The sequence below is a fragment of the Sitophilus oryzae genome, unplaced genomic scaffold (assembly GCF_002938485.1).
Source record: "Sitophilus oryzae breed Bouriz unplaced genomic scaffold, Soryzae_2.0 scaffold_1977_pilon_pilon, whole genome shotgun sequence".
NCBI classification, from domain to species: Eukaryota; Metazoa; Arthropoda; class Insecta; order Coleoptera; family Curculionidae; genus Sitophilus; species Sitophilus oryzae.
In genome coordinates, this window is record NW_022146698.1 from 1,343,799 (window position 1) to 1,370,224 (window position 26,426).

The window sequence follows — 26,426 nt, forward strand, 5'->3', positions numbered from 1 at the left end:
CTCCAGTACTTTCATCAACCAATTATGTGGTACCGAATCATATGCCTTGGAGTAATCGATATATCCCACATGTAGATTTCTTTGCTTGGTTCGAGCTTGCTCAGATATTACAGAGTCACAGATAAGTAGATCCTTACAACCTCTGGGGCCTCTAGCGCATCTTTTCTGTAGCAGAGCTATTATGTTATTCAATTGGCAGTGCTTATAAATGTGGTTGTTTATAACAGCCGATAGTAATTTGTACAGTACTGACAGGCAAGTAATGGGTCTGTAATTACGCGGATCAGCAGGATCTCCTTTTTTGAAAAGCAAGTATGTGTTCGCGATGGTAAGAAATTTAGGTATTTGTTCTGGGTTTTGAAGCACTTGTTGAAAGCATTTAGTTAATGGCTGGTGTATTGATTCAAAGGACTTGAGCCAAAAATTTTGGATATTGTCCGGTCCTGGAGCTTTCCAATTATGGACTTTCTTTAACGCTAGTTTTATATCCTCTAGGTTTATTTCAAGAAGTATATTTTTCGAAAGCGGGCATCATCGATGAAACAACCAGATGTTTTACCAATGGTGCGTTCTATCCCTCGTTTCAGAATCAGGTACCTAGTTGGTAGGAATGAGATTAAAAAAGATATTCTTACACTTGTATTTTATAAAAAGTAAACTTATTACGAAAAGCCCTTATTAACGCTCGTAAAATTATCTTTAAAACAAACCACATGGCTTGTAATAGATATGACTGACCTTATCTTCTTAATAAACCTAGCTGTCGATCCAAACCACAATCCAAATGTGCAATGGCCGCAATAAGTTTTGAACTTTCTTGGAATTTGGTGTCTAATGCTGTATTAGTTCTATGAGTAGTTGCGTATTCCGTGTAAACGCAAACCTGGTAAAACTAACATAGGGTCGCGTGTGTCGGTATTACCAAGCACTAACTCATAGGGTGCGAAATTAGTACTTGAATGTATGGTGCTATTATATGTGATTACAGCATAGGACATTAATGTTATAATATCAGTGTTATTATCTTTTTCTGAAAGAATTCTTTCGAGAAGAAGTGTTCGATTAGTGTGGAATTTAGTCTGGTCTTTAGTGTGACCCTTTAGAAGGCCATTGGACTCATGATGTGGGGTTGTAAAATGAATTATATAATGTGATTTTAATAGTTCAGTAACTACAGTTATGTATCCAGCCTTCATTGTTCAATAATGCTGATGCAAGATACCCTTTAATTATAAATAGCGAAGACAGGACTTCGAACGACGGATTGATCTATCGACAGCAGTGCAGAATGAATCTCTGCCCGTCACCATATCAATTTTTTCTATTGTTAATTAAAATAAGTTAAAAATAAATAAATCTTTGGTTTTCTGAGTTAGAGATTATTTTTAAAAAATTGATTTTTAATATTGGAAAACATAAAGTGGCACTGATCATCGGTAGGATTGGAAGAAATTTTTGAGAAAATCATCTCTTTTGCTATCAAGCATTAATTCTAAGAAAAGAACTTCGTGCATCGTGCAAGAAGAGGAACCGCTGGAGAGAAAATAGAGACAGACTACGGCACTTCTAGGACCAACGAAGTGGGTCGCTCTATTCGCTGTATCTCCCGGTCAACGTCAGAAAAAAGAAAAGAAACTATGGTGAAGACTACTCATGTAAGTACTTCTTGTCCATGTCAATTCCCTCGTTATCACCTAATTCCTTGGCAGAAAGTAGCGAAAATAGCGAGTTAAATTTAAGCGAATTAGATTTAAGACAAGAAAACGTAACTAGAAACGGATATAGATTTATGAATTTATTATCTAGCTTATCAATTAATTCTCTAAGTTAAGTTCTAGAATAAGTTTAATTTTGAATTTAGAGAAACCAGAAAACTTAAACATGTCAGCACCACCGCATTTTGATGCAAAATGTTAGAAATTGTACCTAAATTCGATGGTAATCCATTAGAACTATCATCTTACTTAGAGACAACTAATACTTTAATTTCAAATTTTTTGGGATACTAGACCAGATCATGTAAATTGTGTTCAAAATGTGACTATTATTTATGGCATATATTCAAAATTAATTGGCAGGGCTAGAGAGGTTTATAGTATTTCTATAAATAAAGATTGGCAAAGCATTAAACTTCTTTAATTGCTCATTTTGGAGACCAACGTAATGAAAATGGCTTGCTTTTTGATTTAGACCAATTAAGACAAACAAATCATGAAACACCACTACAATTCCACACTAGTGTCATGTCTAATTTAAGTGCTTTACATAATTATATCGACACACACGAAACTATTGAGCAACAAAGACAATTAAAAAACAATTTTACAACACCATTACATTGAAAATATTTTTAGCAGGTTTAAAGAACCATTAGGATCTAGCATTAGGGCTATGAGACCAGAATGTTTGGCTTCAGCACGACAATTCATAATTTCGGAAAATAACATAAGACATTTACAAAGACCACACATACCACAAGTCACACCAAAATTTAATGTTCCAACATTCACACAATATTTTCCAAACCAACCCTTCCAAAATCAATAATTTAATCAATTTAATCCAACCTTTTAGACAGAACTTTCCAAGTAATTTCTCAAGACAAACCAAACCTGTCTTTCCTTCTCAACCTATTGATATAAGACCGAGGCAGTTACACCGCCCAAATTTTTCACAAACAAACAAGTTTTGTGGGACTAAAAAAACCAATGTCTTTAAACCTAGAAATATCCCTCAAAATCAATTTTCAAAACCTACACCGATGAGCGGAATATCTCACGGAACTTTTCCAAAACCCCCCGTAAATCAACAAAGATATTTTAATCCACCTCATTTTGTTTTCGAGGAATTGCACAACGTAGAACAAAATGACAATGAGCCTTATATTTCAAACAATGAGTTCGAAGGTTATCAATATTCCTATCCCGAACAACAGTACTACTCAGAGTCGGAATATGCTAATACACACACTATAAATGAAACTCAAAGATATGATGACACAAACCAACCACATACATCATCATACAGTGAACAAAATTTTCCCGACATCAACGAAAAAAAACCAGAACACGTAGAAATTCACTCGATATACGATAAAAAAGATTTACCATATATTCAAATTAAAATCCTCCTTTAAAATTATTAATTGTTACCAGTTGCAACTAAATCTTTTATAAATCCAGAAAGGCTGAAAAATATTTTTATAATTCAATAAAAAAGGAACCATTTACTATATCATCAATTTTCCAAACAACAACTAGGAATCACTGTATAGAAATTCCAGCTTTTGATGAATTTAGATCAAAACAAAAAATGAAATTCTATCTTTTTAAATTTCATCACTTTTTTGACGGCTTAATAGGTTACGAAGCATTAAAAGATTTAAAAGTTCAATTAGATTTGAATAACTATAAATTAAAAACACCTTTTAATTGAAATTCCATTTTATCTCACTACGAGCAAAATGACTTTTATTTTCGCTCGAATTGAATCAAAATCTATCGAACAATTAAATATTCCTGTTTCAATTTCTAATGGTCAAATAAGTTTAAATACAAATATTTATGATTGTTTTATCCCAATATAACTTGCGAACAAAATAATTATGCACTTGGTAGAAATTCATAACAGCACAGGATATTCAAAATATACTTATAGTCCAATAAAGTTAATAGCTTAGATTTAAATAATTTCGAATTATATAATTTTTCTATTAATAGTCCTTATTCAGATGGTCATACTGATATAAATTCACTTATTAGAACTGATCATATGAATGGAGAATATAAAACAAACTTTAAAATTATGTTATTCATATTCAGTCTTTCTAATACCACTGGCTTTTACTAATACTATAAAACATAGAATTAAGATGAAGAGACAAGAATTCCCTATATACTCAAAATCGTATCGCTATCCATTTATACACAAAGAAGAAGTCCAACGACAAATTGAAGATATGTTGAATCAGAATATAATTAGACCAAGCGATTCATCATGGTCGTCCCCGATATGGATCGTTCCGAAGAAAGCAGATGCTTCGAATAGGAAAAAATGGCGTCTAGTTATCGATTTTCGAAAAATTAAACGAAAAAAAACAATCGACGACAGATACCCTATTCCGAACGTATCAGATATTCTAGATAAACTTGGTCGCTGTCAATATTTTTCGACACTAGATCTTGCAAGTGGATTTTACCAAATAGAAATGCACCCAGATGATATCAAGAAAACAGCTTTTAGTGTTGAAAATGGACACTACGAATATTTACGTATGCCCTTTGGCCTAAAAAATGCCCCAGCCACGTTCCAGCGTGTGATGGACAACGTTTTAAGAGGAATGGTCAACAAAACATGTCTCGTATACATGGACGATATAATAGTATTCTCGACTTCTTTACAAGAACACCTCGTAAATTTGAAAAAAGTATTTGATAGATTACGAGAGAGCAACCTGAAAATTCAGTTAGACAAATCAGAATTTTTGCCAAAGAAGTCATCTCCTACCACTACCTCAAAGTGAAGATTGCGTTACGTCAATGCTATCCACTACGAAGAATACACAAACTTGTAATCAAATATCTATCAATATGAAGAATAACATCATAGAAGAAGTAGATCAAATACATTATATTGCAGTATTTCCAAAGAAGAAAAATAACTACTATATGTGAAGAAAAACAAGTAATGGCCCTGAAATGAACATATTTATTCACATTCGAAAGAATATTAATTTATAATGTCACAGCTTGACTTATACTAATAAACAAGGGATTATTAGTACACACCCTCTATTGATTTCTGGGATACAGACATTGACAAATATAAATGTTATTCCAATCAAGAAATTAAATATTGAAAAAGTACCCTTGGATAAAATGCATTTAATTCAATTAGAAGAAGAAACCCCAATGGAAAACTTCTACATTCATTCCCATGCAGTGAATTGGACACTTTGGAGCATCTTCTCCATTCTAATTATTTTGCAATAACATTTCATTTTAGAAAACTTCAATCGCAGCCCGTTCCCCATCCAAGGATGATTAACGAAACTCAAGTTAGTCCACCCTAGAGTTTCTTCTTCGCAAGGAGGAGTTATGTATCCAGCCTTCATTGTTCAATAATGCTGATGCAAGATACCCTTTAATTATAAATAGCGAAGACAGGACTTCGAACGACGGATTGATCTATCGACAGCAGTGCAGAACGAATCTCACAACGTCACCATTATCAATTTTTCTATTGTTAATTAAATGAAGTTAAAAATAAATAAATCTTTGGTTTTCTGAGTTAGAATTATTTTTTAAAAATCAATTTTTAATATTGGAAAACATAAAGCTACATCATTTTTGGATTCTGTCCCATTATCGGAAACGATTTGTTTTGGAACTCCAAAAAAATGAAAAGAAATGAACTAAATTTTGACAAACTGATATCGCTGTACCATAGTGTGATAAGGCGTGTCCAGATTTGGAAAATTTATCTAAAATGGTTAGAAATTTTTACTTACCTACATGTAGTGTATCGACGTGAATTGTTTCAAATGGTTTTGCCGGGGTCTCTGTTAGTATAAGAGGTTGATCTGGTGGTCTACGATTATATTTTGCCCTTTGACAAATTTCACAGTTTGTTAATAAAGTTAGTAATATCATCTTTCATTGATTTTCAAAAATACCTAATTATTTTTTATTCTTTTTAAAGTTTCTTGTAACCGCGATGATTTGTTTTAGCTTCATGAAAAAATCGTATAATCATATCGCGTCATCTGGTTTGACATTGTTTACTTATTTAGTACACTCGACAAATTTCATATTACCAAAATGTTTTGTTATTACTTCGTGGAATATTGGTCGTAATTCTTTTGAATGAAAATAAATATAGGTTGTTTTATCTTTAAGATGTTCTTTTAGGAATTTTAAGACAGATTAATTATCAGCTGGTATAGTTGCGTTGATATTTTTTTTACCTTCGAGATTTTCGAATGAATAACCTGTGTAGGCGTTATATGGTGATTTTTTTTAACAATTGATTTGATTTACTATTGATTATTTCGTCTAACAAGCTTAATTCGGGTTTCTCTTATTACCGATTTTGAACCGTCCAAGAATTGTAATGCGTATGCGCAGAAGGAAATATGAAGACATTATTTCATTTGCGCATGCGCTGCAGAGTTCTAGGACGGTTCAGAATCGGTAATAACAAGAACCCGAACAAAGCTATAGTCATATCGGCTAAGGTTTCATTAGCATTTGCTGTATGACCTGCATCAGTATCTGTAGGAGCAGGAATTCGAATATCTTGAATTATATTAACTCGCAATGTTGTCGGTTGTTCTAATTCTTCAATGATTTTACTGATTTCTGTATTGTCAACTTCTTGTGGGTTATTAGTTATATCATTTAAAAATTTGTCTATATCAAGGTCTATATCTCCGGGATTATTTAGAGTCGATTCAGTTTCTAGCGCTTGGAAAGAAATACGTGAAAAAGCATCGGCATTTGAGTTTTGTTTTCCACTTTTTATATATTTTTTTTTTTTTTTTTTTTTTTTATTTAGATATTGATAATTTTGAGTTTGGTTTCTTTGAGATTAAAAAGCCACACCAAATTTCGGTGATCAGTAAAAATTTTGAATTTACGTCCGTACAAATATGGTCGAAAATACCTACAAGCCCAGACAACAGCCAATAGGCCTTTTTCTGTCGTTGAGTAGCGTCGTTCTGTTTCGTTCAGAGTTCGCTAAGCATATACTACAGTGTTGTTATTAGGAGGATTTGACTGAGATAATACAGCACTAATTGTTATGTTTGAGGCGTCCGTCAGTTGTTAGACAAAAGTTTGTGTAAAGTCCGGGTATCTGAGTATTGGAGCATTTATGAGTAATTTTTTAAAGATTTAAAGATCCTCTAAAAGATTGATTATGTACGACTTTAGCATTTTTCTTGAGGTTTAATGTCAGTGGTTTTGAAATTTTGGCGAAATCTTTTATAAATCTACGATAATATCCAGCAACTCCTAAGAACGATTTTATTTCTTTTTGTTTATTTGGTATGGGGATTTTTTTACAACGTCTATCTTAGCAGGGTCAGGTTTTACATCTTCTTTAGTAATTTTGTGAGCAATATTGGCTACTTCTTTATGTAAGCATTCGGATTTATCGATTGAACCTTAAAATTTGATTGCCTAAATCTTTCAAAAATTAATTTTATCTATTATATTCTTATAAAGAGGTACGATACACAATGACGTCATCTAGATAAACACCACAAATTTCGTTCTCGTAAAACATTAATCATTACGCGTTGAAAGGTAGAAGGCGCATTTTTAAACCAAACGGCATGCTCTTCATAATGTTCTGTTTCAGTAGAAAAAGCAGTTTTAGGAATGTCATGAGGGTTCATTTCGATCTGGTGGAACCCGTTAGCCAAATCTAATGTACTAAAATATTGGGCTTTATCCAGCTTGTCTAGTATATCGGTAATGTTCGGGAATGGGAATTTATCATCTATTGTTTTATTGTTTAGTTTTCTAAAATCTATGACAATTCTCGATTTTTTATGTCCGCTAGCATCTGCTTTTTTTGGAACGACCCTAATAGGGCCTGACCATGGTGAATTAGATGGCTGAATAATACTGTCTTTTAACATTTGGTTTACTTACTTTTAACATTTTGTTTACTTTTTTTTGTTTACTTCCGATTTTTACTTTATTTTCATCTGATTTATGTACTTGAGGATATCTATATGTTTTGTCTAAGATTATATTTTTATATGTACCGGGTGTCCCACTAAGAATAGCTCTCGGCTGTATCTTGGAAAGTATTAGTCGTAGGGCTTGCTGAAAAAAAAATAATTATAACTAAAGAGACCTTGACAAATTGATGGAAATTATTTTGTAGAACGGCCGCTAGATGGCACAACTGCTATGGAAAAAAAGGAAATGGATTTTTTTCGAAGTTTTGCCTAGATAAGGTGTACTATAAATAATAGCTTCACAATCTTCAGTAAATTTTGGATCTTTTTTGTTAGAACCATTTTCGCCTATCTGCTAACATAAAGTGGTGGGGGAATGTTAGATCTTTTTTTGTTTAAATATTAATAACTCCAGACTGGGTCAACGGAATCCAACAAACGGGAGCGTTTCTTACTCTATATTATACCGTTTTAACAATAATAAGCTTTTGAATGTGGACGCTAAGGGGCCCAGTCTTACAATTTAACAAACATTGCGCGTTTTCTCAAAAAAAAATAAATGCGATAGTAATGTAATTTTAGCTGATGGTAAAGAGTAATAAAAGCTTAAAAAGTCAACGAAAACCACATCTTGATATCTTTTTTCAAACCGAAGATATTATAATAAAAATTATAATAAATACGAAAAACTAAGCCCTTAATCACTTTATTTTTATAACACAGTTGATTAATACCAGTCTAAAAAAAAAATATATAGAACCAATTAATTTATTCTAAAATCGACAATATACCACAATATTATAATACCAGATGTATTAATATCTAATAATTAAGATATCAATGACAGTGAATAAGAAACGAAGCCTCAGTGAGGTCATGGTAGGTTTGGAAAGTTGTTTTTGAATGCAATGGTATAATGTCAGTAAGAGTTAAATCAATTTATTTTTTATATTCTTAGCAGCGTTTTTTTTTTCTTTCTCATTTTTGCTTTTATTTAAAAAAAATCAAAGATAAAAAACGCTGCTGAGACTATCAAAATAAGTCGATATACAATATTTCATGTTTAAACTGTCCCTTTAAAATCAACTTTTTTTTCCAAAGCCCACCATGAATCATTGAGTGCACAGAGGGGAGTTTTTTCCTTAATTGTGGCCAAAATGATTTTGTAGCATAAACCATTTTTTTTTCGAAACTAGTATTTACATTAAAAGTAAAAACTAAAAAAAAAAAAATGTTATTATTAATTTTGATGCTATACAGGTGGTATAAAATTGCAAAGTTCGAAACAGAGGTATTATTATCACAGAATAATATTCTATAGTTTTCTAATTCTTTAAACATGTATTTTGAAAAATTGTTCTTATGTTTTTCATTTTCATTACATATAAATTTTGCTAGAGTGAGAAGAACCCTAAAAAGTGTTTTTATTTAAAATTGGTTAATTTTGCAGAAAAATGGTTGAACACGTATTTTCTATCGCTTTTCAACAAATCAATAGTTTTTAAATAAAAAATATTTAAGGGGTTGTTCATCCCTTAAAATTTGGGTCTTGAAAAATCCCTACTTATTGAACCTCTACACCTAACAATCTATACGTAAGCCAAAATTCAGTTTTTTACTCCTATTGGTTTCAGCTTGATGAAAACGGTGTTGTATTCACCCCCTATGGGACAATCGTCGTGGAAAAAAATATCTTCGTATGTCAAAAAAGAATAAAATACGTGTTCCAGCATTTGCCTGCGAAACAGTGGTTTCAAATAAAAAATATTACAATATTTGGAAAGGGTGGTTACAACCCCTTTAAATTCAAGTTTTATAAAAAATTCTTTTCATTGCTCGCCTACTTTGTATAAGGAACCTTTGTGCAAAATTTCGAGTCTCTAGACCCAGAGGTTTAAGCTGTGTATTGATATGTCCTATACCCGTCACTTACAGTCACTTTCACAGACATTTTTTAAGTGTCCATTAACTAAAGGACAATTAAATTTTAAAGGTGCAATTTATTTGACGTGACGTACAGGTCATCAATCAGTGTTAAAATGGTACTTAAAAGACCCTTAACCTAACGGTCCCTTTAAAAAAATGTCGGATGGCTGTTATGGTTTATTTTGTATTATATAAGTAGATTTCACATTATGTTTAGAGCCAAAAATCTGTTATTTTGAACAGATTAGCAAAAACTAGCAGTTATTTTTAACACAGTTAATAAGATTAAGCATTGATAAATAAGACAGTGAAAAGCATTGAGCTTAATACGCATTAATAGGGTACTAAATGCTTAACCGAATGAACGCTTAATTTTTTTTTCTTTTTCATTTTGGAACAAGAAAACAAAAACCAATAAAAGTTTATATATGCATTAAAATACTACTAAGTAAAATATTATACTTACATACACAAGGTACACAATCCATGTTTCACTTTTCGCAAAAAATTATTGAAACACAATCAAACCAAACGTCATTAGTAACGAAAATTTAAGTAATGACAACTAGCATAACATTTTGTCTTGCCAAGGCTAACTTTGGATCAATGTAACTAGAGAATACGGTGAAAATTTATGATAACTTTTTTTTAGCTTATAGATATATATGTTGCCTTTCATTTCAAATATTAATTATGAGAATATTGCCTATTTCAGAATTTTAATTTTGGCCACGAATTTCGAAAAATCCCTCTACACCCTAAAGTAAATACGTTTTCCAAAATTATTAATATTTAATTATTAGATATTAATACACCTAGTACTATGATATTCTGGTACATTGTCGATTTTTTGAATAAAATAATCTTTTTTATCATATGTTTTATTAGAATGGTCATAATCGCGAGGGCTAGTGATACCGTAATAGGAAAAATAAGGTAATTAAGGGCTTGTTTTTTCGTATTTATCAAAATTTTGCTAATAACTTTGGTTTGAAAAGAGATATTAAGATGCGATTTTCACTGACTTTTCAAGCTTTTATTACCTCTTTAGTATCAGCTGAAGTTACATATACTATCGCATTTAAATTATTTGAAAAAACGCGTAATATTTGTTAAGTTATAAGATAACGCCCCCTAGCGTCTACGTTCAAAAACTTATTTTTATTGTTTATGTGGCATAGTATAGAGTAAGAAACGTTCTTTTAAACGAGAGATAACAGATCTAACCTTCCCCCACCACTTTATTTTAGCAGATAGGCGAAAATGGCTCTGACAAAAAGATACAAAATTTACTGAAGATTGTGAACCTATTATTTATACTAAACCTTATCTAGGCAAATTCGTAAAAATTCCATTTACTTAGTTTCCATAGCAGTTGCGCCCTCTAGCGGCCGTTCTGCAAACTTGAAACTAATTTCCAGCAATTTGTCATGATCCCTTTTGTCATGATCCCTTTAGTTAAACATTTTTTTCTGCAAGCCCGACGACTAATAATTTCCGAGATACAGCCGAGAGCTATTCTTAGTGGGACACCCTGTACATAGTTTACATACATGTTTTAGTAAAAATTGGTATTTCTTCAGTTAATTTATATTATGTTTAATTTGGTTTGTAAATATTAAAGGAATATCTTCACAGTAGAATATATCCCTATATTCACTACAAAAGTTAAGAATCGCCTTAAATTCGGTATCTGTTTCCATTTTTTCGATAAAATTTCAATCTAATTCATCAATTGGTTCCATTTCAAATGGGTTTAAAATTGTAATTTTTATAGGGTTTTCATATATGTTTGTAATGACTGTATGTGCGTGGGGGTCTATGATTGTAACTAAAGCGTCGGCGTCGGGCATTTTCGCACCGTTAAAATCGTGATAATTTAAAATACTTTCTCCGCTTTCTTTATTAGCAGATACCACAAACTAACTTAAACAGATGTGACACCTTATGGGAAATTTTGTGTTCAAAAAGACCTATGTTCGGAAGTGCGACGACAGAGCGGCGATACCGTCGATGAAGGCAAAATATTCGGCCAAACAAACAGCCGTGGTGACTTTAAATCGTTCCCGCACACCCCCTTCTCTAAGCTTCCATTTTTTTCGTTCTTTCTCGCATTTAACCTTGCCTTTGATACCCCGCCGCCTCGTCTGGCCGTCGCAGCCGACGTACGATTATAAAGTCAAAGCGAGATTTCGCGCTTGAATTTTTTTTTATGTGAGAATTAAATATTATATGTACTTGTATTAGCGCTTTCTCCTGATAATAATAAATAACTATAATTACATGATGTTGAAATATCACAATATTTATTTCTGTAAAGTATGAGAAATTTGGCAAACTTAACAATGGGTTAAGATCAATACATATGTATAAAAGAAAATGACGATATCTTTAAAATTAAAATGATATAAAATATCAGAAATATAAAATTTTAAAGAAACAGATTTTTGTTGTCAGCTTGCCGTTTGTATTTAGCTGTACTTCCAGCTGTTAATTTCAAATATTAATCTAAAGTCTGTCTACTATTAGACAGCTTAAATTATCTTAATTATTTTTATATCCTTCTGCTTGTTAATAGTTTTATGCACTACTATCATTTTATGTGATATTTTAAATTGATTTAAAATTTAGCAGCTGATCTTTTATATAGCAAATAGGTACTTTTATGATACAGACACGGCATATTGTTTGCATGTGCCGTGATACCGATATAGTTTATACAAATTGGTAAGTAGAATTGGCAACAGTGTCCTAGAAAAAGAATATGGGAATCTAAGATGGGAATATTGAAGGCTTTCAGAGGATTTTTAAGTCAGTCTCTTCAGTTGTTTCACATGGATATTACATACATCATTATTATTAGCTGTTTCGATTTTAATTTTCTGTTGGGTTTTGTTGGTTTACATTTAGTTAGTTCACGGTGTTCTTAGTATTTTTTTTTTTTTTTTTTTTTTTTTTTTTTTGTTTTGATTTTATTTAAAAAAAAAATGCTTTTAAAAAAATGTTTTTTTTTTATTTTAAAAAAATAGACAAATAAGAAGATACATTTTTTAGATTTCAGACTAAATTATATCAAAACTGTGGGTGTTTTTTTCCGAAAATACCTAGATTTTCTAAAACGAAAAAAGCGAATAGATATATAGTTCGATCAAATAATCGACTTATTAACTACATAAACTTTGTAAAAATATTATACTTCTATGCCAGGTAGTAATAAATTTTCATACCAACTTTCACCCCTATATCATCCCCGAGATGAGGAATTTTCAAAATTTCCATTAACATAAGCTAAACTGGATAAAATGTTCTCACATTTATGTCCTGAGCCTGAGAAAACAATTATGGCGATATTATATAACTTGGTATTTGAGGGGTAGTTTCAATCTCGTTGAATTTATTTCAAATCTGTTTGTCAAAATAATTTTTTTACGTCAAGCAGTTAAGCAGAATCGTAGTTAATCAATTACCCAACTTTTGAACACCCAGTATGATTTTTAAAAATTCAAAATATAAAAAAAAACAAAATAAATTATGCGTGTCCAAGCGTTTTCCGGAAAGACTAACTGTTTTTTAAATAACAAATATTGTAATATTTGAGGGGCATTTTCACCCTCTTGAAATATTCGAGAAATCCCTCCTTATGGAATCTCTACACCCCACAGTCAATCCGTTTAAGCTAAAAATCATCAGCTTTAAATGTCAAGCAGTTTACAGAATCGTGATTACTCAATGGCCATATTTTATGAAACACCCTGTATAAATTTTTAAAAAATCTTAAAATATGTAAACAACAAAATAAAATATTTTAAGAGCTTTTTCCGAAAAACTCATCGGTTTTTAAATAAAAATATTCTAATATTTGAGGGTGGTTTCACTTCCTTAGAATTCGAGTTTGAAAAATCCCTTCTTATCGAACCTCTACACCCTAAAGTCAATCCGTTTTCCAAAAATCAGCTTTACGTCAAGCGCTTTAAGCAGGATCGTGATTAATCAATGACCAGATTTTCGAAACACCCTGTATACATTTTTAAAATCTTAAATTATGTAAAAAAACAAAATAACATATACGTGTTTAAGCGTTTTTTCGGAAACTTGACCGTTTTTAAATAAAAAATATTGTAATATTTGAGGGATGGTTCCCCTTTGAACTGGAATTTCGAAAAATTTCTTCTTTCGAACCTCTACACCCTAGAATCAACCTGTATGCCAAAAATTGAGCTACTTACGTTGAGTGGTTTGAGCAGGATCGTGATTAATCAGTGAGTCAGTCACTTAAGAATTTTATATATTAGTAGGTATAGATTGTGAATGTATCAAAAATTGAAAAAAACTAATGAAATTAAAATCATCTCTATTTGATTCCGAACTACAAAATTACCTCTCTATTTTCTACACGAAGGAGGCGTGGCTTCTTAGTAAACGAATGGAGGTTACTTTGCTGGTCCGCTGTAAAATTTGCCTATATGACAAATCTAACGGAAAAATTTGCCTGGCGCATTCGCCAAAATGTAATTTTCACATTTGCATTGTTTGTCGCATCTGTTTAGGTTAGTCTGTGCAGATACCCATAGAAATAACTAACCGAAAGAAATGAAACTTCCAATGTTAAAGCTTGGAAACGCCCTCGCCGCGATCCAAGCGGGCTACTGGCAGAACTAAAGGTTCGCGTCATATTTTTAAATGGACGTTTACTGCCAGTTCATGAGTTTTTTACATATATTTGATAATTTCAATCTAAATTATTAATTTATTTGTAACAAAACATTTAAAACAATAAAAATACCATGTTTTGTTACAATTAAATTAATAATCTAGGTTGAAATTATCCCAGAAAATAAAATAAAACACTAAAAGTTTATTAATTTATTATTTTATTAAAATATTGCTTATGATATTTACACATAATAAATTAAACTTTATTCAGGTATATACACTCAGATGCAAAAAAACGCAACGGAGAAATTTTTGGTAAAATTTAAAGTGTTTTATTTTTGTTATTTTTAGCCCTACTTTTATGAATTTTTTAGCAAACTGTGTATAATTATATCAACTTTAATTCGTAAAATAAGTTTTTTATAAACTTTAGTATTTGGCATATTATACAGGGTTATTCGAGAGGTTGTTTTTTTACCTTAACTTTAAAACACCCTGTGCAATAATTTCGTGTGTAAATTTTCCTAAAATATAATTTTGCGGTCAGAACTATGAGTTCTGAGCATTTTGTTTTTTGATTCATGTTAATACATCCTTTGTTTAATTTTTAAGAGCGAAATGAACTGATCACGATCAATTTGCAGTTTTTTCAATTATCATTACTTTTTGATGTAGTTTTTTAATGACGAGATGGGTTTGGTGACTATTGTCGTAATGTCATTACACTGCATTGGATACTTCATACTAAATAAATAAAAAACGATAAAGACTAACGATACAGTCCTGGTTTTAATAAACATTAATAACAATAACAGAACTAACGATATTAAAGAAAGCCTCTGTAATACTTAAGTATTCAAACAGAAAAAAAAATTGTAAAAAATATCCTAATACATTGCATTGCTTCCCTTGGCTGCTATGCCTGTATACGTCCGTTCATACTGTCATTGAGGCTACATATTGCGTTATGCTTTCCCATTCTTCTTTAAGAACTAAGCGAAGTTCAGTTAACGAAGCTGGGATCGCTTCGCGACCTCTAACCCTCCTGCCAAGCATGTCCCAAACGTCGAACATGATGGGCAGTATATCGTGCACAATAATCACCAAAGTCGGCTTCTCATATTGAAAAATAACTTCAAAAAAAAATGATAATTGAAAAAATTGCAAATTGGTGGTGTCAAGTTCATTTCGCTCTTAAAAATTAACCAAGGCATATATTGACATGATCCAAAAAATAAAATGCTCAGGAGACACGGTTCTGACCGTAAAATTATATTTTAAGAAAATTTACACACGAAATTATTGCACAGGGTGTTTTAAAGTTAAGGTAAAAAAAACAACCCCTCGATTAACACTGTATAATATGCCAAATATTAAAGTTTATAAAAAACTGAGTTTAAAAATTAAAGTTAATATAATTATGTACAGGTTGATAAAAAATTCATAAAAATTGGGCTAAAAATAACAACAATATAAACTTTAAATTTGACCAAAAATTTCTCCATTACGTTTTTTTTTTCATCTGAGTGTATAAAAATTAACAAAATTTATACATTCAGTTTTAAATAATTATAAAACACCAAAAATATACTACATTTACAAATAAATAAATATTCAAAAAATGTGTCTCACTTTGTATTATTTCTCAACTTTAATGACTTATTCAATTAGAAAAACCTCACCAATAGCATTATATAATTCACATAAAGAATTGGCAAGGTTTGTCAATATAGCCTTTAGGGTCCTTGAAGTTTTTAAGCTCCCCCACCACGACAAGGTGTCACACCATGGGGGAGGATCAAAACGCAAAATAAAAATATATTTCTAATAAACTAATTTACAAATACAACATAATATAAAATATTTCTGAAATATATACAAATACATAACATATACTGCCCTGCTAAACGAAAGTGCCGTATGTGCAAATTCGCCATTTTGAGATATCGAGCCTTTTTTAATTTAATGTTTTCCAAAAAAACCTTGAGATCAATTAAGAAGTAAAGTTCGTGTTTTATGAGCTAATTTATTATTCTGAATATTTTACAGATACACAATCAAACGGCTTGTTCTTCGATTTTTTGCCAACTGCAACGAAACTCTCGTGATATGCAACGATTCTTTTTGTGAAGATATTCGTTTCAACGATTCTTTCAACGATTCTTTTTTTGAAACAATCAACTCGTGGCAGCATTATTACTTTTTGTAAGTCTGCTGAGCAACAAATTGTACCATCTTCAAAGGACTGCTCAGCAAATTCACGATACAGATTTCGAGCTGCAGGAGCTTTTTCTATATGTATTTTACACGTTTGACATTGTTCACAATCTTGTTGTAAATTGTCTTTGATATGACCATGCAATTTAAATTGCTCGCAATCTTCACATTCTTCGTTATCTAGCAATGCAAACGATATATGCAAGTTCTTCACTTTTCGGCGGTATAATTCATATGACAATTTTAAATTAGGATATGTTTCCTTAAAATCATTAAACATTAGGGAAATATTTACATCGCTAGGTAAGTATCGAGTAAGCGGCGCATGCTTACGTCGGTAATGAGAGATTGTAGGATTAAATGATTCAATATGGCGTTCAAGTAAATTTTCTTGTTGAAATTTATTGTCTTTCTCATGTTTCCCGCGTTTATCTCGATTTGGTTGAAGGCTTCCCTTTTGTGTTTTCGACAAAACTTCCGTTATCACCCGATCGTTAGTTTTTTTATAACTTAATGTGGTCAGGAAAAATACTTTACAGACTTCATAAGTTACTGCTGTGGTTAATAAATTTTCGCCAGGAAAAAAATACTTGAACGTATTTTGTTTCTTTTCAGTGTCTGCAGATTTGAGTCGCCTTTTCACTGCCAAGCGTTTACAAGTGTTAAAAATGAATGTTCGTCTCTCTAACTGTATCCGGCTCGAAGGACCAAAATGTATCCGGCTCGAAGGACCAAAATGGTTGGGGCTCGTAAGACCAAAATGTTTCTGGCTTGTAAGACCAAAATGTATCTTGGCGGAGAACCAAAATCTGGATGACTCTGGTAGTTGGACTGTCGAAGGACCAGTTGAAATAACATTCAACAACGATAACTTTTACACTTATCTTATTGTATACAAATATAACACAAATGAAACTTATTAATAATACTTAAAATAAGAACGTTTAAAATTTCTCGTAACGATATTATAAAAGCCAAAGAAAAAGTCTGTAACTGTCGATATGCGGATGGCGTCTTTCGACGCGTCGTGCGTACTCTGGACGCGTAAAGCTAAAAGAGATTAAAAGCGTAAAGCTAAAGAGACTAGAACCACGTTCTAGTCTCTTAAATAATGTCTCACTTCAAAAATAGCCATAGGCGTACAATACAATTTTCATGTTCTTAAATCTAATATTCAGAACAGTGGACAAACCAAACCAAACCAAACGACACTGCCCTAAACTTACATTGTTCAGATAGGCAGACGTCTGCGACAGCTATATAGGTTTACGATCAAAATTCCCAGTGGTAATAGTTAAGTTAAAGTTATAATTTTACGAATATAAAGTAGGGTCGTTTATCATCTTAAAGGTAAGGTACCTTAATAAGTTTTTATAATGGGAAATTTCTTCAACTTTGTTAACATAGTAGAGTAACTTTAAACTATAAACAATTATTATAATCTAACAAAAATGTCTTAGCTAGCCTGAACACTAACCATTACAAATCCCAAAACTGTTTATTGATTTCAGAGCGCCGAAGCTCCGAAATTTTAGTATTGCATTATTATTTATTATATCTTTTTGCACTTGTTACGGTTTCACGATGGTAAGGGCTTATGATCTTCTCTTATCCGATTTAATTTTATACGTTTTCTTGTTTTCAAATTCGCTTTATATTTTTTTCGTTTTCTTAAGTTTCCCTCTTTTGTCAATGAATATATGGTTTCGAAAGCATTTTCTTCTTCTGCAAGGCTGTTTGTACTATCAGGTCCATCAGCGTTCAAGTCGTCTGCATTTTCTTCTTCTACGATGTTGTTTACCAAGCCTGTGATTTCAGGTACATCAGGGCTTCTTTGATTCTTGAATGTCCAGGAAGGTATGATTCCCGGGAACCTACCCAGGGAGGCTAGTCCACTTTTACTCCCGGGAACAGAAAAATCGTATTCTTGAACGCCTAGGAGTGTTCACAGTGTTGCCACTTAATGCAAGTGTCAATCAGAATGTAAAAAATGCGGTTTTAAGACCCATCCTTGGCCCAACCTTAAATAAAAGACGAAGAACTGGAGGAAGGATATGACAATATAACCTTACATTTTGGTTTCGCGTCATTTTTTATTTTTTATTAGTTTTAGCTCTACTCTTTATAATTGCACGCTTTGAACATCATAGTGTCATTCATCATTAATTAGTTTTAACATCTATAGTTCAGTCACATACATATTAATACAAATGGCAGAACATGAGCCAAAAAATAGGCAGCTTTCTGCCACACAAAAACGAATATTGGTTGACTTTGTATACGCAAGACCCGAAATGCAAAGGGCAAACTTACCCCCAACGTATACAAAAAAGGTAGCTTAACAACACTGTGGGAGCAGATAACTGCAACATTAAATGCTACCCCTCAGTGGAACAAGGTAAAATTTATATTATTCAGTCATTTTTAACAATATTTCTTTTTTAACGATTATTAAATATCAGTATATACATTTCCATAAAAAATATTGTTCTTTGTTTCCCCATAGACCTGGAGAGACCTTCGAAAGAATGTCAAAAATAAAGCTTCGAAAGAAAAGCAGTACAGGAATGGTACAGGAGGTGGTCCACCAATGCCTCCACCACCACCAGCATTGAACAAAACTACCGATGAAGAAATTTTAGAAATTCTAACACCTATAGCAGTGGAGGGGAATGAAGTTCCTGATTCATTTTTCTTAAACGATGATGTAATTTTCCATATTATCGAGGAAGTAAGTCAATCACTAGTTATACTTTTCATTAAATATAGTGTCAAATCAAAAGCGACCACCACACTGTTTTAACAAACCCATCTACAAGTAGCTAATTTCACCTCTATTTTTTGTCTATTTTAGAAAGAAAATGAATCTAATATTGAGATTATAGATGAAGATAGCATGGAGCCTGTTGCTGCAACTTCGACACCAAAAAAAGAAAGAAAAATTACCCTGCACATTGCAGAAAACACTGTACCAAAAAATTCAAGAAAAAAAAGTGTGAACTCTTCCAGATTAAGCCATAGCTTAAGAAATAATGAAAAGTTCCTAATGATAAGCCAACAAGGAATGTCAGCAACAGAAAAATATCAAAAGAAAAAGTTACAGTTGTTAGAAGAGCATTTTAAAATAAAGCAGGAGTATTATGAAAAACAAATTAAAGTTATTGAAAATATTTCGGAAAATGTTGAAATGATAGCAAACAACATTGTTCATATTTTTTAATTTTAGTCGATTTGTTATGGCAGAAACTTTTTTGGTTTGTTAATGTTTTATTTGGGGTTTGGTTAGTGATGTTCTATGTATAACAAAATAATTAGTTAAAATAAATAATTTTGAAGTTTTTATTATATATGATATATCAAAAAAAGTTATTTAATTATAATGTTTCGCTGAGTTTCTCTTGCAGCAACCAGATCTGGATTAACTGCTCTAATATTATCTACATAATTATGGGCAGCATAAATTCCATAATCTGGTTCTTGAACTTCATGTGGCTCATCAGCTTCAGGGATATTGTTGTCAATACACAAGTTGTGTAAAACACAACACGCATTTATAATTTTCCCTGCCATCACTGGATCATAATGCAGTGTACGATGTCTTAAAAGACATCGAAATCTATTTTTTAGAACCCCATTACATCTTTCAATTGTGGAACGTATGGAACAGAAATGGTTATTGTATCTCTCATCGTCAGCATTTTGAGGGTTTCCCAATGGAGTTAACAACCAAGGACGGGTAGGATAGCCTGAAAATAAAATAATTATCAGGCTGTCAAAGTATTTCCTATATTTACCTGAGTCGCCTAAAAGAAAAAATAAATTGTCAGGATTTTCTCTGTACATATTCTCCATGAGGGTGGAAATAGGTGACTGTCTCCAAATATGTGCATCATGGGTTAATCCTGGAAATCTAGCATTGCAGTTCAGAATTTTAAGATTGGTATCACAAATCTGAAAAATAAATTCAAAATATCAATAAACTAAATATCAAATACAATTGATGTTGGAACCATTGGTGATATTAACAGCTAAATACCACTAATTTTCCACAAAACATCAAAACAGTTTATTTTAAACTATGGATGTATGTTTCACTAACCATGTCAGCATCATCACTAGATGATTAAAATACTAAGTTTTAATAATCTGCTAATAACTCTAACATGGTTAGCAAAACGTGCATACAGAGTTTAAGATAAAATGTTTTGGTGTGTTGTGGAAAATTAGTGTTATTTTGTTGTAAATAAAAACTATCAAGGTATGTTTCTTTTTTAAAGAACACATAGAACGTCTTGCCATATGAATCATGTTTTATAGCAGTACCAAAGAAGATAACTGTTCAAACAAAAGTAACTAACCAATTGAACATTGAGTGAATGATATCCCTTTCTATTAATATATAGATGCTCGTTTTGCTGTGGGGTCACAATACTAATATGTGTGCAATCAATACATCCGATAGGCCCTGGAAATCTGTATTTCACATAAAATCTAAAATAAAAATTATATATAGTTATAAAGCAGACACTAAGATTGCTAACATGTTTTTTTATTTAAGAACAAATTATATTCTGTCACTCTTGTCATAACTTGCCTAGTACGTAGTGCCTCAAAATCTTCAGTAGTTGATATCGAATCGTTCTAAGAATGTCCGGTCTGTTCAGAGCATTTGTTATCTCTTTTATAGAACGGCTTGTTGAAGCCTGGCTTATAGCAACAAAGCTATTACTACCAGTAATTTCTTGGTAGCTTCCTGATGCATAAAACCTTAATGTTGCTAGTACCTTTAAAACATGTAATCATAAGTACTAACATTTAAATGATATTCTACGGTTTGTATGAATATATTATTTAGCTGCAAAACCATGCCTTGTTAGTTTAGAAAACAACAGCTTTGTTCTTACTGTTAAGGACGACAATCGTGTTGAAACAGTAACATATGGAGTGACCATTTCCACTATTTCCCGGCACAGATTTTTTGAGACGCGAAAAAGTTTCACAAATTTATGGTCCGAAAGAGCAAATGGATCTTGTTGTGGCAGAACATTTCTAATTGCTTCTACTGCTTCTGCAGCATCTTCCATATCTTCTTGAATTATATCATTTAGGATTATATTATTAAAATATTCAACATCCATATTTTTATTTAATTAAACAATAAAAAGCAACATAAAAAATACATCTACTGTCAATTTTTGAGGTTAGAACCTTAGCGGGAGATCGTTTTCTCTTGGCCGAGAAGTGGAGAAAAGAGAAAATTCCCGGGAACATTTACTTCACGGTCACATATTCAAGAATACTATTTTATTGTTTTAAAGCGATCCACGCCCATTTCCCGGACAAGTTCTCCTCCCCAACATTCAAGAATAAGGGCCCAGTGCTCAACTCCTCTGCATTTTCTTCATGGTGAGATTCTTTGCCAAAGCTGTGATTCCAGGCGAATCAGCAATCAACTGATCTCTATTTCCTTCTTCTGTGAGGTTGTTGGGCAAAACTGTGATTGCAGGTGAATCAGCGCTCAGTTCAAGTGGATTTTGGAAGTTGCTTCCATTACACGGAGAAAAAAATTCAGAGTCATCCTCCTTGTAGAAATGGTTTATTTCTTGACCAGTAGAGTCCTTCTTCGTCGTCCCTTCATGTCTGAAGAATCGTGACATTATGGCTATGTGCAGCTGGTGATTTTGGTCTTCCATCGTTGGCGATCTTCCGCCTCTCGGAGATTTGATTGAAATGGATGACCTGTAATATTTGCTATTTGGTCAAGCCATATTGATGGTGATCGTCCTCTGAGCCTTCGGCCTTCTACTTTGCCTTGTACAATGATTTTTTAAAGGTTGTCTTCACCTCGGCGAGTGATATGACCGAAGTATTGCAGGATGCGTCTACGGCAGATCGTGGATAATCGATCTGTGATGCCAAGTTCATCGAGAATTGACTGGTTCGTTCTTCGAGCTGTCCATGAGATATGGAGCATTCTCCTCCAGCACTTCTCAAATGCATCTATACAGTGTCTATTAGCGCTGTTGACGGTCCATGACTCAGACCCGTATAGGAATATGGAGAACACCAAAGATCGAACAAGGGTCTTTTTGGTGTTTTTAGTTAAGTTCCTATCTGCCCATATTTTTCTTAGGCTCATCATAGCAGTAGAGTCCTGTACTCAGTAGAGTCCACAAAGATAGAATATTGATAGTTTCAATCTCTGGTAAATCATTCTTTACTTGCAATACATTTTTTTCAAGGTTAGAGGTTAGGTTACATGCAGATGTGCGGTTAAATTGTTGTATTTGCAGTTCAGTAACAGTTTCAGATTCTATCTGCTGTAAGATTGTATAAGAATCGCTTCCCGTTGCAAGTACAACTGGTAATGTTTCTATCCACTGCATCATAACATCATCTGAAACACATTGTTGTCTTGAAATCAAAACGGCAAAATTAAAAACCAAATACACATAGCGGGTAAAAAGCTGCTCCTACAATATTTTTACGAAATCCTTATTAATTAAAAAAGTTAATTTTTCGAAAATGTAATTTTTATGTAAAAAAACTACCTAATTAATTTTCAATGCGACATTGGACTGATAAATTAAATAGCCCACAACTTTACGTTACGTTTAACCAATTTTTCTATTAATGTACCTACAAGTTTTCAATTATTTATACTCCCAATACGAATTTGATTGATTTCAAGAAGAAATAAAACTAGCGAACTACTCGGAAAGACTTTCGTTTTATTTATAGGTACGATTTGGCGAATTTTAAACATAATTTGTAAGAAACGCTAATTTCACAGAAATCAGTACCTGTAAAACTAAAAACCTATAAAACTAATAAACTTACTACATCGTGTAAATTCTGGTATTTCCTGCAAAACACTTTGATTCTCTGGGTCCAAAATCTTATTTCTAGTGTCACAAAAAGTCAACGTAGATAAAGAATAATTGTTTGGAACAACGTTTTCTTTGCTAAACACTTTCATAGGTGATGAACTATTTGTTGATTTATTCTTGGTAAGAAGTGCCATGATTTTATCACTACGGTTAGACATGATCGAATGTAGAGTTTGTTAAATTCAAAAACAAACCAACAACAAGCCAACTTATACCACAATAAATTCAAACGGTCTCAGAACTAATTATGAGCGCCTTAGCCTTTGAAAATGCGGCACATGCATGAATGAGCGGGAATGCATTCTATGATTTTGTGTGAGAGATATCGCGCCAGTTAAATTTACCAAGCCGTACTAAGCAAAATAGCAGTAACAGATATTTGCTTAACTAAAGTGCAGTATGTGCGCAGCATATATTGGAAAATTAATTTAAAATTATTTTATGACTTTAGATTTTTAATTACCTTAAGAAAATATAAATCGAAGCTTTAAAAATATACAGTGTTATAATATAATAAATATAAAAAAAAACGTAAATATACGTAAATCATATTTTATAATATTATTTTGTTTTAAATATATTTATACATGGTACTTATTTGTATTATATTTTGATACATTGTATTTGTATATTTAAAAAATAATAAGTTTATAAACTTGTGACGTTTAGAACTTGCAGTTACAGCTTTAAAAATAACAGTCTTTTACTTTAGATATTTTATTGAAAAATAAACTAAAATCATATAAAACATCATATAAAATATACAGGGTTGTACACCACATATGATACAGAGTATTGTAGCTAAACGATTAAATTTTTACAAATTGTAAGTTTTGGGTTCGTTGAAGGACTATTAGAGATACAATTTAAAAATATTTTTACAAGATACAGATTGTCCCAAATATGTAAAAAATATTATAGTTGTATTTTTTAAATGGAACTCTCTGTATATTATTCTATTTTTAGATTCTACGATTAAAATAAAGGTAAATTTGATTAAGGTTTATCACACTTAAACCTTACCGTTTTTGAAATATTTTCAATTTTATGAAATTGCAGTAAAATATTAAGGCTTCATTTCTCCAATGGTACCAAAGTTTTAATACTGAATATTTACTGAAGATTATTTATTGATCAGATATTGTGTTGCAATAATAAAAATTTTACTACCTTATACAGAGTGTCCAAAAATTTATATTAGATAATTACTAGTTTTAAACGGCAATAACTTATTTAATTTAAATGGAACACCCTATATATTTTACGTGAATCAGATGCACAAAGTGGTCTATCAAATTGTATTATACCATTTTTTACCCATCTCTTCAAGTTTTCGTAGAAAATGCATTTTCTTATAATTTAGACCTCATTTATCACTATATCCATGGAATACTGACATTTTAGATTATTTTTAAAGATGTAACAAATTTTCAAAAAGTACAGATACTAATATTGTCGCATATTTCATTAAAAAAAATTAAACAAACTGTTGAAATATTTTTTGTTAAAGAGGACCTATAAATATGATCCCAGTATTCAAACTACATTAATTGACTGTTTACGTTGATTAATAATAATTGCTCCATATACTAAAAAACTTAGTTTTGTGTGTGTATTAGACTGTGGTAAAAAGTAACACCTTATAAATTTTATTTAATTTTTTGACGAATGCTTATTTATAAAAACAGAGACGTTCATTTTTATAACTTATTATTATTTTGATTTCTGAGCCAAATCCACATTTATTTAGAATACTTTATTAATTAAAACAATTTAAAAGTATGTAATTAACTAATTTTTGTTTGGAAATAATGGTGGTATATTTAATTGGTATACTCTATTACAATGATTTAAATAATTATTTTTGTATACCAATGGGCTTGCAATATTTACCACCTGTACATTTTGTACATACACATCGGGACAGGTCAACTCTGTGTATATGATTTTAACGTGTAAGACAGTGATGTAGGCAGCTTAATGGCAAATCAAATGTATTAAAAAGAGAAAAAAGTTGGGTGGGTATGGGTGGGTACATTTCTTCTGAGCGGTATTGCCAGATTTTGCATCAAAATTTCAAACCGCATATGTAGACGTTTCAAAAAAATGTCGCATCTAGGGTTTGATCTGGATTTTCGACAATTAGTTACTCATTTTACTACAACTGTAATAGATTACATTTAGCTTAGATATATTATCTTCATTTCAGTAGTATACATGAAAATTTTTAACATAGTTTAATTTATTCTAATTTCTTTAAGACTACGATAATATACTGGTCGGCAAGAGAAAATCTTGGGTCGTTTATTTTAGTCATCATTTACCTACATGTCTAGAAGTGTATCGCTATGGCAATCTTGTAAGTCGGGGAGAGAAAATTATTACCTATCCACTTAATCCGGAGCTCAACTTCATGCGCTTGGGAAAATTCTTGCTCCTTTCTCTTTGTTCATTTATACAATCACAGAGTCTATAGACTCTGTGCACGACAATCGGCACCCAAAGCCGTGTGTACATTATCGGTTATATCATTAAATAAACTAACCAAAAAATATGCTGTATTACGTAGTAAATAGTGCAAATTCTATTGTCGACCATTCTAACCAGTATTAAATAATAATGGAGTGAGACAGTGTGAAGTGAGGCATTAAATGATTGATCTTTTTGTTAAATTACGTGGTATAACTTAACACAATGATGAATCGTTTAATGTTTCATATGCACCTCCATAATTATTTAATACATAATCTTATACTGATTACAGCGTTCGACAACAGAATTTGCGCTTTTAGTACGTTTTGTAATTAATAGATTATCTGTCTTATTATGCAACTAGGGATGTACGTGTCTACGTAATAGAGCATCAGCATATCTCTCAGTATATCGTATTGTACTGAACACGTTGACACACGAGAATCAGCAACCAAAGCCGTGTGTACGCTTCATTAAATAAACTAACCAAAAAATATACTCTATTACGTCGTTACGTACATCCTCAGTTACATAATAGGACCGATAATCAATTAATTACAAAATGTTGTAAATAACAC

General features: G+C 31.7%; 2 protein-coding genes across 2 annotated transcripts; one reads left to right on the forward strand and one right to left on the reverse strand.

Moving 5' to 3' along the window:
* The first annotated feature begins 18,986 nt into the window (after positions 1-18,986).
* LOC115883716 lies at positions 18,987-19,731 on the forward strand. The gene is made up of 2 exons (XM_030902115.1): positions 18,987-19,217; positions 19,341-19,731. Exons 1-2 carry the CDS (start codon positions 19,077-19,079, stop codon positions 19,704-19,706), a joined length of 507 nt encoding a protein of 168 aa, XP_030757975.1. The 5' UTR covers positions 18,987-19,076; the 3' UTR covers positions 19,707-19,731.
* Positions 19,732-19,852: 121 nt separating this feature from the next.
* On the reverse strand, positions 19,853-21,570 carry LOC115883758 (putative nuclease HARBI1). The gene is made up of 5 exons (XM_030902166.1): positions 21,391-21,570; positions 21,077-21,270; positions 20,845-20,977; positions 20,281-20,437; positions 19,853-20,232 (listed from the first exon to the last, which is right to left on the reverse strand). Exons 1-5 carry the CDS (start codon positions 21,568-21,570, stop codon positions 19,853-19,855), a joined length of 1,044 nt encoding a protein of 347 aa, XP_030758026.1.
* Positions 21,571-26,426: the final 4,856 nt, after the last annotated feature.